The sequence below is a fragment of the Protobothrops mucrosquamatus genome, unplaced genomic scaffold (genome assembly GCF_001527695.2).
Source record: "Protobothrops mucrosquamatus isolate PMUCROS unplaced genomic scaffold, P.Mucros_1.0 scaffold_281, whole genome shotgun sequence".
NCBI classification, from domain to species: Eukaryota; Metazoa; Chordata; class Lepidosauria; order Squamata; family Viperidae; genus Protobothrops; species Protobothrops mucrosquamatus.
The window spans coordinates 244,509-261,209 of NW_015386357.1; the positions used below are offsets into that span (position 1 = coordinate 244,509).

The 16,701-nt window shown below is 34.0% G+C and overlaps 1 protein-coding gene across 1 annotated transcript in view; it reads left to right on the forward strand.

Moving 5' to 3' along the window:
- The window catches only part of RSRC1 (arginine and serine rich coiled-coil 1), a 151,392-nt gene that overhangs the window by 55,575 nt on the left and 79,116 nt on the right, over positions 1–16,701 (forward strand). Inside the window, exon 5 of the mRNA XM_015831818.1 lies at positions 13,880–13,916. Coding sequence (XP_015687304.1) covers positions 13,880–13,916 — 37 coding nt within the window. The remainder of the gene's footprint in view (positions 1–13,879; positions 13,917–16,701) is intronic.

Genomic DNA, 16,701 nt, shown 5'->3' on the forward strand with positions numbered 1-16,701 from the left:
TAAGACCAAGCCTTAAGGACAAATGCATACAAAGCCAAAATTGAGAAGACAGCAACAGACAGTAAGTGCCGCCTGTGCAAAGAAGCTGAAGAAACAGTGGACCACCTGGTAAGCTGCTGCAAGAAAGTCACACAGACTACAAACAGCGGCATGACAAAGTAGCAACAATGGTGCATTGGAAGATCTGCAAGAAATATCATTTGTCTGTAAGCAAGCACTAATGGGATCATAAAATAGAGAAAGTCATAGAAAATGATAAAATTAAACTGCTCTGGAACTTCAGAATTCAAACAGACAAGCACCTGCAACATAACACCCCGGACTTAACAATTGTCGATAAGAAAGACAAAAAAGTCTGGATAGTGGACGTGGCAGTGCCTGGAGACAGCAGAATAGACGAGAAACAACTGGAGAAGATAACAAAATATAAAGACCTACAAATAGAAATAGAAAGACTGTGGCAAAAGCAAGCAAGGGTAGTACCAATAGTAATAGGCGCCTTGGGTGCAATCCCAAAACAACTGGAGCACCACTTGAAGACCATTGGCATTGACAAATTCGCCATTAGTCAATTGCAAAAGGCGGCCTTACTAGGAACCGCTTCCATCCTGCAACGATATCTGTAATACCATCAAACATCCACATCTGCCTATCCCAGGTCCTTGATAAGGACTAAAATAGGTAGACAAAATGCCAAATCCAGTCTGAACATCTGGCTGACTGTGCAATGATCCACAATAATAATAATAATAATAATAATAATAATAACAACAACAACAACAACAATAATAATGTTGGAAGGGACCTTGGAGGTCATCTAGTCCAACTGCCTGCTCAGGCAGGAAACCCTATATCATTTCAGACAAATGGTTATCCAGTCTCTTCTTAAAAATTTCCAGTGTTGGAGCATTCACCGCTTCTGGAGGCAGGTTGTTCCACTGGTTAATTGTTCTAACTGTCAGGAAATTTCTCCTTAGTTTTAGGTTGCTTCTCTCTTTGATTAGTTTCCATCTATTGCTTCTTGTCCTGCCTTCAGGTGCTTTGGAGAATAGCTTGACTCCCTGTTCTTTATGATAGCCCCTGAGATATTGGAACACTGCTATCATGTCCCCCCTTGTCCTTCTCTTCATTAAACTAGACATACCCAATTCCAGTAACCGTTCCTTATATGTCTTAGCTTCCAGTCCCCTAATCATCTTTGTTGCTCTTCTCTGTACTTTTTCTAGAGTCCCATCATCTTTTTTACATCGTGGTGACCAAAACTGGATGCAGTATTCCAAGTGTGGCCTTACCAAGGCATTACAAAGTGGTATTAACACTTCACGTGATCTTGATTCTATCCCTCTGTTAATGCAGCCTAGCACTGTATTGGCTTTTTTGGCAGCTGCAGCACACTGCTGGCTCATATTTAAGTGATTGTCCACTAGGATTCTGAGATCCTTCTCACAGTTACTACTATTGACCAAGGTACTACCTATACTGTATCTCTGCATTTGGTTTTTCTTGCCTAAATGTAGAGCCTTTCTTTTTTCTCCATTGAATTTCATTTTCTTAGATAGAGCCCAATGTTCAAGTCTGTCAAGATCCTTCTGTATCTTAAGCCTATTTTCTGGAGTGTTGGCTATTCCTGCCAACTTGGTGCCGTCTGCCAATTTGATGAGTTCCCCATCTATTCTCTCATCCAAATCATTGATGAAGATATAGAAGAGCACTGGGCCCAGAACAGAGCCCTGGGGCATCCCACTACACACTTCCTTCCATGTAGATGCAGTTCTATTGAGGACCACATGCTGAGTACAGCCAGTCAGCCAGCTACGAATCCATCTGGTGGTGATGCTGTCTAACCCACATTTTTCTATCTTATCAAGTAGTACAGGGTTGTCAAACTGCCGCTCCCCCAGGCCGGTTTCATCATACCGAAGCCATGCCCATCCCATTGCCAGCAATGCAAAAAGAGTCGCAATACGTCGTGACACGTCACGTGACGTGGCGAGTTTGATACCCGTGAAGTAGTAGGTTGTGGTCTACTTTATCAAATGCCTTACTGAAATCCAAGTAAGTTATATACACAGCTTTCCTGTGGTCTACTAATTTTGTCACCTGGTCAAAAAATGCAATAAGATTTGTCTGGCATGATCTGTTTTTGACAAACCCATGTTGGCTTTTGGTAGTGACTTTGTTTGCCTCTAGGTGTTCACTGATTCGTTGCTTGATTATCTTTTCCAGAACCTTTTATCTTTTCCAGGTATTGAGGTCAGGCTGATAGGTCTGTAGTTTCCTGGATCCATTTTTCCCCTTTTTTGAAGATGGGAACTACATCAGCTCTTTTCCAGTCCTCTGGTAGTTCCACAGTGCTCCAGGATCTTTGAAAGATATAGTTCAATGGTTCTGAGATCACATCTGCCAGTTCCTTCAGAACCTTGGGGTATAGTCCATCTGGTCCTGGTGATTTGAATTCGTCTAGGGTTGACAGGTGCTCACTTACCATTTTCTTGCCTATCTTAACTTGTGTTTCTAATCTGTTTTTGTGATATAATTGAATATTGTCAATATTATTAAAGGCCACTAGTTTCATGCTTTTTCAAGTATAGTAACAAAATTCTCAGTGGTACCAGAGAGGCTGAGAGTTACTGGGAATCCAGTTTTCTCAATTGACTTTGCTTGTCAGAAGCTGTCTGGGAAAGTCACAAATGGGTATCATGTGGCCCCAGGATGCTTCAGTTGTCATAAATATATGTCAGTGGCCTCCTCTTTGAGGAGAAAGGCCATAAAAGGAAGGAAAAAAATACAGAAAATAACCTATTAATTTTATATTTTTGTTTATTGGCAAATTTGATTACATGACTATGAGGATGCTGTGTTGGTTGTAAGTGCAAGGATTGGTTCTAGGTCACTTTTTTTTCAGGGCCATTGTAATTGTGAATAGTCACTGAACAGATGGTTGCAAATTGAGGACTACCTGTACTACAATAAAAAAAACATTTTAAACAATAAAAACCATCCAAAATGAATACATACCCCAACCAAGATACTTGGCTAGTTAACAACAAAACCAAGAAAAGGACCTTTAACACATTCAGTAACCCAGCCTCAGGAAAACAGCCAAGTGTTTAAAGTCTTATGAAAGAGCAACAGAGTTTATTAATTAATATTGGGCTTTATTAATTAATACATTAACACCATCCAATTTAGGAAAAGATCTTTATTTTATTTTATTTTATCTTTCATATTTAAACTTTTACAGTTTAAAAGAAAGATCTTTATCATTTTTTCTCACCAACACTACTCAAATACCAGCTTTTAATGGATAGAGATAAACCGCCAAGCAGCAGGCATCATTTTGAGTAGTAAGGCCATAAAAGGAAGGGAAAAAAATACAGCTAATCTAAAGGAGACAATAACCTATTAATTTTATATTTTTGTCTATTGGCAAACCAATCACCATGAATTTTCATTGAATGCGTGTCATAGAAATTTCTATGACATCTTTTCATCGGTCTGTAGTGACTTCAGCATCGTTCTCTCATTTAAGCGTCTTTGCCTCTTAGACTATTTGTGTTTCGCTCATTCTTTTTCATCCTTGCTACTATTTTGGCTTATATACCAGAAATATTATTCTTTTGGGTTCATCTGAATCATGATTGTATCACTTTATGCTTTCAACCATGTATTGCTAGCCCCTAGGTATTTTTCATAATGGTTTCCTGCCCCCAAAATTTGACCTCTTCTAACTTTTCTTTTAAAGCCATTAAAATAGCAGAAACAAATGTTTACTTGAACAACTGAAGATATTTTACTATTCAAAAATAATATGCTAATTATTGTTGTGAAAAGAATAAAAATCCTATATAATCTGATTTATTTTTTATTTATAAGATTTTTATGTACTTATAAAATAAGATAGTGCCTGAATGGAAATATATTATTACTAATTATTATTATTACTATTGTTGTTGATGATTTAATCTTCAATTCCATTCACTGTCTGGGACTGATAAAAACTTAACCAAGGACCTAAAAGCTATTAAGACGTCTGAGTATATGGACAGTTCCAAGTCGGTGTTGTTTTTTTTACAAAGTCAGGATATTCAGTTCTAATAAGTTCAAAATTTCCATGTATCTTGGCAGCCCTTTGGGTATTGCTCCAAGGATATTACTATTGGTACAACCATTGATTTCTTCTTCCATAGTTGCTCAGCTTCAATTGCAAATCACCTGGTATTACAATATCAATGAACCAGACTTTTTTCTTTTCTACAATAATGATCTCAGGTGTGATGTGGGCTAAATGTCTGTCCGTTTAGATCCAAAAATCCCACAGGATCTTGACTTGCTCATTTTCATGAATTGGTCAATTTAGTGTTCCCAGTAATTTTTTCTGCATTCAAACCCAAACTTCTGGTAAAGCTTGCAATGTATAATTTTGGCAACTCGACCATGACATTGTAGATAATCAGTCTGTGAGATTTTGCTGCAGCCACTGATAAGGTTGCATAAGCGACATTTGCTGTTATTGCTGACATGTTGAATTTTTGCTTTCATGGAATTGGTCTGCAGGGCTTTTCTTGGACAGCCAAAATGAAGCCTTCAGTTTATTTCTTCAGCACTCCTGATCTCAACACAGCTCCATGTTAGCTTTGTATCTACCTTTCCTTCAATGCTTCAGGTATTGACTGTGATAGGCTTCTTTTTAAAAACCCAATGCTCAATTGTTTCCTTTCGATATTCTGCTTTCAATCTTGTTTTCAACAGGTTTCTCTTGTTTACCTTGTTTTTATTATTATTTATTATTATTTTATTATTATTATTATTATTATTATTATTATCATCATCATCATCATCATCATCATCATCAATTCGAGTCACAGTCTGGAACCTGTAAAAACTTAACAGTTGTTGTTGTTGTTGTTGTTATATCTGTCACTTCCTAGTTCATCCTCCTTGTGCCCTTCTAGTTCCCTGTGTCCCTGTAAGCCCCTCCTGATGGTTGAGAAATCTTTTGAAATAGCACTGGGGGCAACAGGAATTTGAAGATTCAATAGGACTGGCTTTTGTCAGTCTAGCAATTTTTATCTAATATTTAAGGAATTTGTATTCAGTAGGTGTTTATCTGAATAACTAATTAAATTTTCAAGCAACTGAAAATTCTTAGTATATCTTAGTAATCTAAGACAGTGAACTTACTAAAATATCTTAGTAATGTTCCAAATGTTAATAACTACACCAAATGTACAAATACTGCTAACAAGGAGAAAAGTAAGGTAACTAATATACTTCCTCCATAAGGATAACATAGTAATTCGTCCTAATATCTTTATTTCATGTGTTTTATAAATTAAAACATTTCAATTGGTGAAGTGTGTTGATATACAATAACCAATAGGTTTTTTTCTTAGTGACTACAGGGTTTTTTTATTTTCTTCGTGACTGTTATGAGTCTGTGCTTTATTTAAAATTAAATGTTAAGAAGGATTTATTTCTTTAGGTATTTCATTGCATTACAAGGTAGCTAGATATAGAAAGCTTTCTATATATATTTGTCTAGTACATTTTTAAAAAATGTCTTGTTCATCCTTCTTTGCCAAATACTGTTAAAACAACAGACTGAGGACCTGAAGGAATATAAGAAATGAATGGACACCATTGTGTCCAAATATCTTATTTTGCTTAAAAGGAAATCCTGGCAAATAAATGCTCAGAAAGGGATTTTTTTCTCTAAGCCCTGTGGATTTTTTGTTTTTGGCAAGTTTTTGTGCAGGTTAGAAATGAAAACCATTCATCTGGTGCCCCAAAGAACAGCCTTATTGAATGGAGTAACAGTGTAATGTACCATTGAAAGCAGGATTGAAAGTGATTATCTTGTTAACTCTTGACAGTTACCGCCAGCTTGAAATAGAACTGGCAGGATTGATTTGCAAATGAATTACAGCTTTTTCATTTTGTGCCAGGATCATCTTTTTATATTCTGATATGACAGATGCTGGGTTCCCTGCTTTTGTTTCTTTTCAGTTTTATACTTGCAAATAAAAAACAAAAGATGATGACAGTAATTTTATTTGCATCTTTTCTCTAGGAGTTTATTCTTTGTAAAGAAGCTTTTAATTTTATGTTTTTACTTACTGCTACTTTTAGAATGAAGTCTCATTCATTTTACAGTTTTTATATTTATAATATAAATGTAAATATAAACGGAAAATGGGAAAATGGAAAATCAATAAATCATTTCTCTGCTCTTAAATTGTCAGTTTTGAATGAAGATCACTAATGATAGTATGTGTACTATTTATGTCTGATAGATAATTTAATAGTAGAAAGCCCACAGGTTATTTCTCACAGCTCTTTTGTTTATAGACATATTTATTTGACTATGAACATATATTGTGTTTTGTCAAATAAAATGATTGCTAAGCACATGTATAAAAGTATTCTAATTCACTTAATTTTGTTAGTAACTTAAATGTAATAAATAAGACAAGTAATTGCTTTTACACATAATTTCTTTCTATAATGTAAGTTTTATTATTAATTATATATAAACCTTTTGTTACCTATTTACATTATATTGAGGATAAAACATTCTATTTTTTAAAATGTTCCTTTAATTTTGGTAGATTTTGCATTTTAACAATTTGATTCCAATAAATAATTTGACATTTTATTATAATTAAGTGAACTTCAGAAACAGTCTTTACAACATTGAAATTTTTAGAAATAAAATAAAAGAATGAGAATTAAAAGAGTGCTTCCCAAGGCTTAGTAAAATTCAAAACAGTCTAATTATAATAAACTTTTTTATTCACAAACCTCTACATTTACAAGAATATTTGTCAGATATTGTCCAGAATTTGAGGTTTGGAGTTTGATACGGAAAGCAGTAATTCTTCCTTAAATAGTTAGGTTAAGTGGTAGAAGCAATGTGTGAGGCCAAGAATTCTCTGTGGAGTTGTATGTATGTATCGATAGATTGTGCTTTCATAGTTGCCAATATCAAGGTTTATCTGGTCTCTCTACTATCAGTTGAAATATTAGTATGAATAATAAAATAGTACAAAATACCATTAAAAAGTATACAACTATATTGAGACACCAGCAGAAAGTCCAAAAACACCAACTAATGAGCAAAGAGAGATGGTTAATCTATCCAGATTTGCTTGTTCAGGAACATGGAGAATTTAAAATGAAGTGTTTGTGGAATTGTTAATTGAATTGTTGAAGAAAACAGTTTATAGAGAGATTTAGTTTTCAAAGATTTACAATTTTCACAATTGAGAAAGAGATTTAACATAGATAAAGAAGTAATTGGAATTGAAAAATTTAAAATGGAATTCAAAATTGAATTATATACAAGTGATGAACATGTATTGCTAAAACACATAAACTTTTGCTCAGGTTTGAAATGAAAGGAGAACAAATTAAAGAATGCATGGTAAGATGGGTTAAGAATTTTGGTTACAATATACACAGAATGTAGTTAAAAGGACCAAAATTCACATTATATTGCAATTTAAAAGATATTTTTTATAAAATGCTGTAACATTGGTATATGGGACTAATGGATAGCCAATTAGAAAAGACTTATGGAAGATTTGGTTTGTATAGGATAACTGCAGTGAGATTATTATATATATATAAAGTTGGAAAATACTGAAATATCTACAATGGAGGAATGGATTGCGAAAATTATGGAATTTGCAGAAATGATAAAAGTGACCTGTTTGATCAGGGATAAGGCAAAACAAGTACTTTTATTAAAGATGGGAAACCTCTTATGGACTGTTTGCTTTTTGGAAATAGAAAATGAAACAATGATTTATGTATTTACTGATTAAAGAGGGTTGAATATGGAAAGAGATGTAATTTTAATAGAGGAAGAAAGAAAATAAGTTTTTAACTGCTGTAAAGAAGATCGGTAGTCATTTCTTTATGCATATTTTCTTTTTCTGTTTGTATTGCATTCACATTTTTCTTTTTTCTAATCTTACTCTATATTATTTCATGTTTAACTTTTAGTTTTGTGGAAATCCTTAATAAAAATTATATAAACAAACACAACAACCATAATGAACAATCTTTGCAAAGAGGGAGAGGGTGCTTCGGTATGATCAAGTCATTCACCAGGCACATCTACATATTCCATATAGCTCCAGGGCAACAATGGAAGAAAAAGTCATACTAGCAATTCTCTGGAATCCAACAAGAGACAGTAGACCTGACTCTTCTCCCTAGCCTTTAATGAGGTCCTAAGACCACTTGCTTCAGTATGTTTGCAATTTTTATCTTTTATGTTTTATTAATATTATTGTAATTTATTTGATTCTTATAATCTGCCCAGAGTCGTTGAGAGTTTGGTGGCATACATATTTAAAGTGTTATAGTTGATCACATAGTCAATCAGATGTTTAGACTGGATTTGGCATTTTTGTCCACTTGTCGAGTCCTTCCTAAGGATAGATGTTGCTTTTAATGGTGTTAAAGGTGTAGTTGCAAGATGTAAGCTATTCCAAGTAAAGTTATCCTTTGCAATTTATGATGGTGATTTTGTCAATTTCGATGGTATTCAAGCAGTGCTCTATATGTTTTGGGATTGAACCGAAGGGATCTATTATTTCTGATATAGTGTTTGCTTTCTTTTGCCATACTCCTTTTTTGTTTATTAATCTTAAAGCCTGCAAAATCAAAAGCGAATTATTAGCAAAAGCTCTCAGTTTAAAGGTCTCATTTTTAATTTTTAGACCTGTTATCTTCATCTTGACTAATATCTCTATTCAAAACTTCAAGAAACAAAATAAACAAAAAAGGAACAGAGGATAATCTCTTTTTGTTCCCTTTGGAATATCACATGATTTACTCAAATCTTCAATGACTATAATTTGAGCCTTTAAAGATGCGTATATTGACTTGATTCCGTGAAGAAAATTCTCACCAAAATCCATATTTTCCAGAACTTTAAACAAGGACCAGTTCAAATTGTCAAAAGCTTTGTCAGCATCTAAAAAAAATTAATGTGGTTTGTTTACCATTATGTTGTAAGTATTCTATTATATTCAATACAGTTCTGACATTATTTTTAATTGTCTTTATATAAAAATCCACATTGATCTTCATGAATAATTCTTGTAAAAACTTTTAGTGTACCTGCCAAAATTAATGATGCCAACTTATAATCATTGTTCAATAAAGAAATTGGTCTATAATTTACAGTATAAGTTAGATCCTGTCTTCACTTTAGTAACAATGCAATATTGTTCTTTTCCCAAGATTCTGACATTGCATCTCCTTGCAAAACAGAACTCGTCATTTTCTGAAGTTTTTGCAAAAGTAAATCTTTAAAACATTTATAATAAGAACCAGTTATTCCATCCGGTCCTGGTGCCTTGCCAGTTTTAATATTTTCATAGCTTCTGATACCTCCATATAGATATAGGCCTATTCATAATTTGTCACTAAGCAATGCAGTCATGTAACATTGTGCTTTACGACTGCATTGCTTAGCAAGGGAAATTCCAGTCCAAATTTATGTTGTTAAGCAAGGATTGCCTATATACACCCATTTGAAAATTTCAAAAATCTATTAAATTTACTTAGTTTCATTATAAATTTGAAAAGAATCTTGAACTTTAGAGCATAATAGACAACACATGACCTGTTGGGTCATCGTTTCAGGGACATTTCCTTACTCGTGCACTCACAAGCACCTTCCCCAATGGTAGCTTGTCACAGAAAGGTATATATATCCTAATAGGTTTCCCAATTAAAAAGAATAGAAAATTAAGATAGAAACAATGAAATTAGCATAGAATTTAAATATTTCAGAAATGATATATAATGCAGCTGGTTGACTCGGCAAACTTCTTCAGGAGACAAGGGTCTGCAATCCTGCTGCGCTCACCTCTGCTTCCTCCCCCCCTGCCCCCAAGGCTTCATATTGGGCAGCAGCTGCCTTGGCCAGACACATCTCAGCAGCAGCAGAAGGAAGAAGACTGTGAAGGTCAGCAGGGAGTTAGAGGTATGGAGGTGGTGGAATGCAGGATGGCCAGAAGGGCAGAGATGGGAGAGATAGGCAGGTGGGAGAGTTGAAACACATGTTGTCGTCAAAAGTGTGGGTGGGCTGCTAAACTTCAAGAACTTGGTCACATGACCATGGGAGCATTGCAATAGCCATAACTTCAAGGACCAGTCATAACTGCCATTCGTTCAGCACTATTATAACTTTGAATGGTTACTTAATGAATGGTCATTAAGCAAGGACTACCTGTGCTACTTCATCAGAAGCAGAAAATATTTTTATTTGTTCTTGGATAATAATGATTATTTTATTGACATAAATTATTTATTATGTATAACCCCAGTTTTGGCAAATGGAGTCCTTTTTTCCTTATATTTATTATTACTGAGTTAATTCTTTCATTTAATTGTATTTTAAATAAAATAATAAATTACTATTGGGGGGGCAGCCATCAGAGCTTCGAATCTGGGCTGTAAATATCTTTTTTGGGTCAGTTGTAACTTGGGACAGTTGCTAAGTGAAGAGTCATTAAGTAAGGATCACCCGTATGACAAGATCTTACTGCATGATAAATCTCAGAGTTGAAAGAAAATTGTACTGAAAATGATGAGTGCCATGAAATAGTTAGATATAGATTTTTTTTTACATTTTTAATCCCCCTGTATTATTTTTTATAAACTCAACGCAGCAAACAATACTCTTTCCTCAGTGTAATACCCTCAACAATGACCCTTTGAAGTGAGTTGGGCTGAGAGAGAATAACTGGCCCAAAGTCACTGTTAGTTTCCTAATGTTGGCCTTATATACAGTATGTTCATCTAGAGCACTTCCTGCCTCAGAACCTTCTGTTATTCCAATATTACTATCTGTGCTGCTTCAACTACAAATTGGATGAACAGACAGTGACACTTTTTCAATATTATTACATTAAACCAAGTGGATTTTGATTGATAACCTAATATTCAACTAATGCAAAACATCAATCATGGCAAGTATATTAATTATTTAATATTGCAGTCTAATTCAGAAATCAATGTGCTGCATGAGGGAAAGGAAAACTCACTGTTCCCAGAAGACTTAAGACAGGGAATGATTTTTTTTTTAAATCTTCTATACTCTCGTGTGTTAGTTCAATACAGATCTTTATTCATTTGCCAATAATATCTTTCCCGTTTCCACTTCAGGACCATTTTATCAGTTTTAAGATCTATAATTGAATTAAGTCTGCTTTCAGCACAGAGCAGAAACAGTTGTGCAAATATTGATGAAGTTGTGACAAGCACAGCATAGGAGACAGACCACTAAAGAGAACAAATTTGATACCATTAGCAAGAAGCTTTGTGTGTCAGTGACCTGGGTTCTGCTTCCTAGCAATTAAGTTCATTATGACCTTCAGCTCCAATATAAATAGAGGATTTCAGTTTTCTTTTAATAATGTATGATGTGGTATAGCAAATTTTGATTATTATTCTACATGTTTCATGAGACTATTTTTTTCTGTGCGGGATTATTTTTTTTAAACATAGGTTAACAGGAATAGATGTTTAGCACATTTCAAATCTGAAAAAATATGAGTAAGATATATATGGAAATGATTGAAAATAGATTTTCAAAATGCATTCAGTGGTTTAAGCAATTAATATTTAGAGATGTTGTATATAATTAGTTTTATAATTGTTATTAGTAATGTGAACATTGAAAATACCCAAATGCAAGAATTTTGCTATGATAATTTATTGTGGCTATAACTCCATGAATACTTTGTCAACACCTAGTTGCTCACCATTTTACAAGCAAAGTAAAATAAATATTTCAATGCTATCTCTGGAAATTCTTCCTACCATAATACAACTTTTATATAGAAATTCTTCATTTTTATAGCTTTTACTCAGAATTGTCCTTTGACTGCATCCAAAACTTATTTACTTGATACATGTGTAGACCAAATTATCACTTAGAGACAGAGATCCATCAAACCAGCTGAGCATCTGGTAAGTCACTTTAGGTCAGTTATTGATTCAATTAGTATATTTATATTGGCCATGTAATGCTCTGGATAGATTACAATAAAAATATGAAATACAATATTATAAACCACAGAAAAATGTAAGTTTTAAAGTTTTAAAACTGATCTAATGATTCTGAATGTCAAAAATTTAATTATAACATTCATAAAAATTTGGAAAAGATTATAAAAAGTGTCAGGAAAATCTCTTTGGAGAGCTTCTTCCTTATCGTGACTGAGTTCTTACACGGTTGATTGGTACCAATAGAAGAAAATATTTGTAGCTCAGGGTTGAAATGAGGAGTCCTTGGTGCTCGCTGAACCTGGTTGTTTTCTTGCAGATGTTTCATTACCCAACTAGATAACATCATCAGTACTAGGTTTAATATCACACACAAGTATGAAAGGGGCAGAGTTTGCATTAACAGTATCACAATGTGTGTTTTACCACATTAATGCCTACAGGCAGTTGGTTAGTAGTCTAATTTCCAGTCCAGGAAAATATTCTTTTTCTCTAACTTATAGAATATCATTTTGATTAAAAGTAGGATATGTTTTGCGCATAGTCTTGTTTTATTATTTCACAGTTCCATAAAATCACCTGTTGAAAAGTGAAAAAAAATAAACATTTTTTTTTAACCAGCCTCCTTTCCTGCACTAAGGTCAAACCAATATATAATTTCTGAATTTCCTTTATTTTATAATGCACCTTTAAGAAAGGCTTATATTAAATAACCTAGACTGTAGTTTGTTTATTAGAAAAAAATACAAAGATGAATGTAATTCATATTTTTTAAAAATCTGAATAGTAAGGAAATAATATAGAAAAATTTGCAATCTGATAATATTCTGTTTGAAAAACCACAAACCAATAAAAAAATAAGAAATAAAAGATTGGTTGAAGTCTATTTTCATTGCATGGAAAATAAATTTAAATTCTAAAATAATTTGGCCCCTGGCTTAATTGAATTGTTAAAATGTTTAATGCATGTGATGATAGAGAAATAAAAGCACTGGTTTATCACAAGTGTATTTTTTATTGCCAGAAATACAAATGAATTTTTGCTTATTATAAAAAGCAAGGATTTCTGGCAGTATATGAGTTTTGAGTTATAAATTTATTCATGGGCATTATGATCCTGAAGAAATTGCTGATTTGCAGGATGATTAGAGATAGATATGAAACAGTGATGCAAGTTAGCTGTGATTTAAGTTATCAATGATTTATGTTGGATCTACTGACACAAAATCTGAGTCGTCATCATCTTCTTTCTCAATAGATTTAGTGCCCTATGAATTGATCAAAGAATATTGAGCAAATTGACTACAACTTTTTATTTTTGTTTGTTGTGTACTGTATATTGTTTCTCCTAAATCCGCATCATTCTGAAGTTAGATGAATCAGCTGACTTTTTTAATCATGTGCTATCAGTCAACTTTGTTTAGATGTTAATATCATACTTTTTTACATAGAAACAATTTTCTTATTCCTGGGAGAATAAACAGTTGAATATTTCTCAGTTGGAGAATTTGAGCTTTGCACATAATTGAAAACATTTCTTTTTATAAATGGTATATACATTCTGGTTTTAATAAAGTGATTTAAAATTTAGCAACTATCAGCAATCATATGCATTCACTTATTCTTATTCTGTTATATATTCATATTCATTTTATGTTTTAGATTTATGGTAAAGACATTTTGGAATTATACTAGAGGATGCATTTAGATTTTATTCAATTATATAGCTTCAGATATTAAAACAAACTAAACAAAAGGACAGATCATTATAATTTTTGAAGTTCAACATGAATAATTGTATACCAATGATTAATAATTGTTTAGAATTTTTGTTCTTCTATTTCAGAGATGCCGGAAACATCAAAACTGGATTAGAACATCTGGTAAGCTCTAATTTTCTCTTGAATATTTGCATCAACTTTGATATCTGCATTCTAAATGAACAGTTCTGAATGAGCTTTGAATCACTTGAATTGAGAAAGCCAACTATTTCCCAGAGGGTCAGCTTACTGTTATTATGTGTGAAGCACTTACATTTTCATTTATCTTATGTTTCAAGGGATTTTAATTTTTTAAATTTTTTGATGTGGAGATAAAATAAAAAGGGCTATAATCTTTGGATTGATGATTGCCTTAATTATAAACTAAAAGTTGTTCTTCATTGTGATTTTTCTGGCATATCTAGATGTAAAAATAACAAACTTCTGTTTTGAAACACACATTCATGTATTGCTTATACATTTCATTAATTTGATAGTTTTTAAATGCAATATGGGCTTTCTCAATATAGCATGAATTACTCATCATTTAAATGATGTGTTAAGATAAGATAAGATAACCTTTATTGTCATTTTTATACTGTGGGCACAGTGGCACACATCAAAAATGAAATTTAGTTGCCCGCTCTCAAAGTGAAACACATACATGACATACACCTAAACATACTATGAACAACATATGTATAGACCCACATCCCTACACATACGTAGCAATAAATATTAAATATTGTCCATCTTGAATATATAATGGAAGGAGGAAGCTTGAGAGTTTGCAAGGTTAATGCTGTATGGAATGAAACTCTGGCTGAATCTGGATGTTCTGCTTCGGATACCACGAAGCCTCCTCCCAGAAGATAACAAGGAAAACAGGTCGTGAAGAGGATGTGTAGTGTCCCAGATAATCTTACGGACCCTGCTCAAGCAGCGCTTCTGTGCTATGTCCTGGATGGGAGGGAGCGAACTGCCAATTATCTTTTCGGCCAGTCTCACCACTCTCTGCACCGCCTTCCTGTCTGAAGCAGTGATGCCTCCAAACCAGACTGTGATATATGAAATGCTTAACACAGTGCTATCAGGTTAATAGATCTGTTTAATTTTAGAAATGATCCCAATCCAAATAACTTTACACAGAGTTCCATTTATGAAACAATCTAGGGAAGGTAGGTGAGTCAGTGTAGATTATCTGGATACATAGTAGGAGAAGAAGATATGATTGTAATCGGAAGAATAGCATTTTCCTTTCCAAAAACCTGTGAGATAACTGGTTCATGTTAAGTATGTATTGCAGCCAACTTCTAGGTCTTGCTGAGGAAAAAAGGCAAGAGTATTAGATACGTTTGCTGTCTTGAGTTGACCAAAATAAAAAACAGCAACAGTAATAACAATTTGTGTCTTCAGTACATGCACAGATATATTTTCTTACCTCTGAACATACATATGCAATGCTCCTTGTAAGTATTGGGACTTTCTTAAACTTCCCAGTATCTTGGAACATTACTCAAACTCTTTTTTATGGGGCTCCCTGAAATTCTTATTAGACTAGTAATTCTAAGCTTCCTACTGTAGCTTCCTGCTGTAGCAGTTTGAGTCTGTCAGTCAGCTCCATTCTCCAGAAAAGCTGGCTAAATCAGCCTTAAGATATCCTGATAATATCTCTGTTAAATTAGCTCCTAGTACTTTAACCAATAAATTGAATCTAGTATTGATTTGCACACACGAGTGAGTGCTCAAAAGATGTAGATATTTTGATGTACTTCCTCTTGATGGAAACTTCTCAGGTAGACTTCTTCAGTCTATAGAAATTGTTAGTGAACAATATGGCAGTTGATCGGTAATATATCTGGGGCTGCATGGTTATTCATTTGTTTGCAGATGGTTATGTATACAGTTAGTCCTTGACTTAACAACAGCAATTGGGACCGGAATTTCTATCACCAAGCAATATTTTCATAGCGATGGCAATCCTTGCAGTCTCAGTTGCCATTGATAACTGAATACCATGGTGAGGCAACTTCCTGCTGTCTTCCCACAATCAAAGTCAATGGAGAAGTTGGCAGGAAGGTGAGAGTCCCAGGCTGGCAAGCATTTAGGTAGCTGCTGTCAAATGTGCAGGGGAATAAGGGAGAAGCATAGTGAGGATTTGTGAGGAGGTACATAAGAGAAACCATATGGGGAGGGTATGTGGGAGTGCATCAGAGAAGTGACATGGGTTGGAGAGTGTTTGAAGATGCAACATGGGGGGGATGCATGGGGATGTATAATACAGTGGGGCTGGGGGGAAATACATAGATGGTGATGACTTAGTCAGCAACTTACCACTTTCCTTCTTAGCTTCTGCATTGATTTTCTGGGGAAGCCAGCAGGAAAGTTGCAAATAGCTATCATGTGACACTGGGGTCTGCAGCCCATTGTAAGTGCAAACCAGTTGCCAAGCATCCAGATCGTGATTACCTGCCCATGGAAGTACTGGGACGAGTAGAACTCCAAGAACTGATTGTAATCACCATTCATTCAGTGCCATGATAGCCTCAATTTGTCATAGATGAACAGTATACTACCTGTATTGTTCTGTTTGTTCCCACCAATTTATTTCATTACAAGAATTCTTGCAATAATATCTGCCATCTACTTGGTGCTGTGGCAGCTACAGTTCATAAATTTGATTCATTTCTTCCTTGGATAGTTTCATTGCTTGTCATGATAACAAGAGTAGATCTGCTGTCTCAGTCTATTGCATCTGGAGATAGACAAACTCCTACTGATCACCTGAGGAATTTGATAAAGATTTCTCTAATAGTTCAGGAAGTGCTTTATCCATCTAGAAAGCTGTTAACATTATGTTCATATTATAAGATGAACACTTTTAATAACCTCTTCCAAATTTTGAATC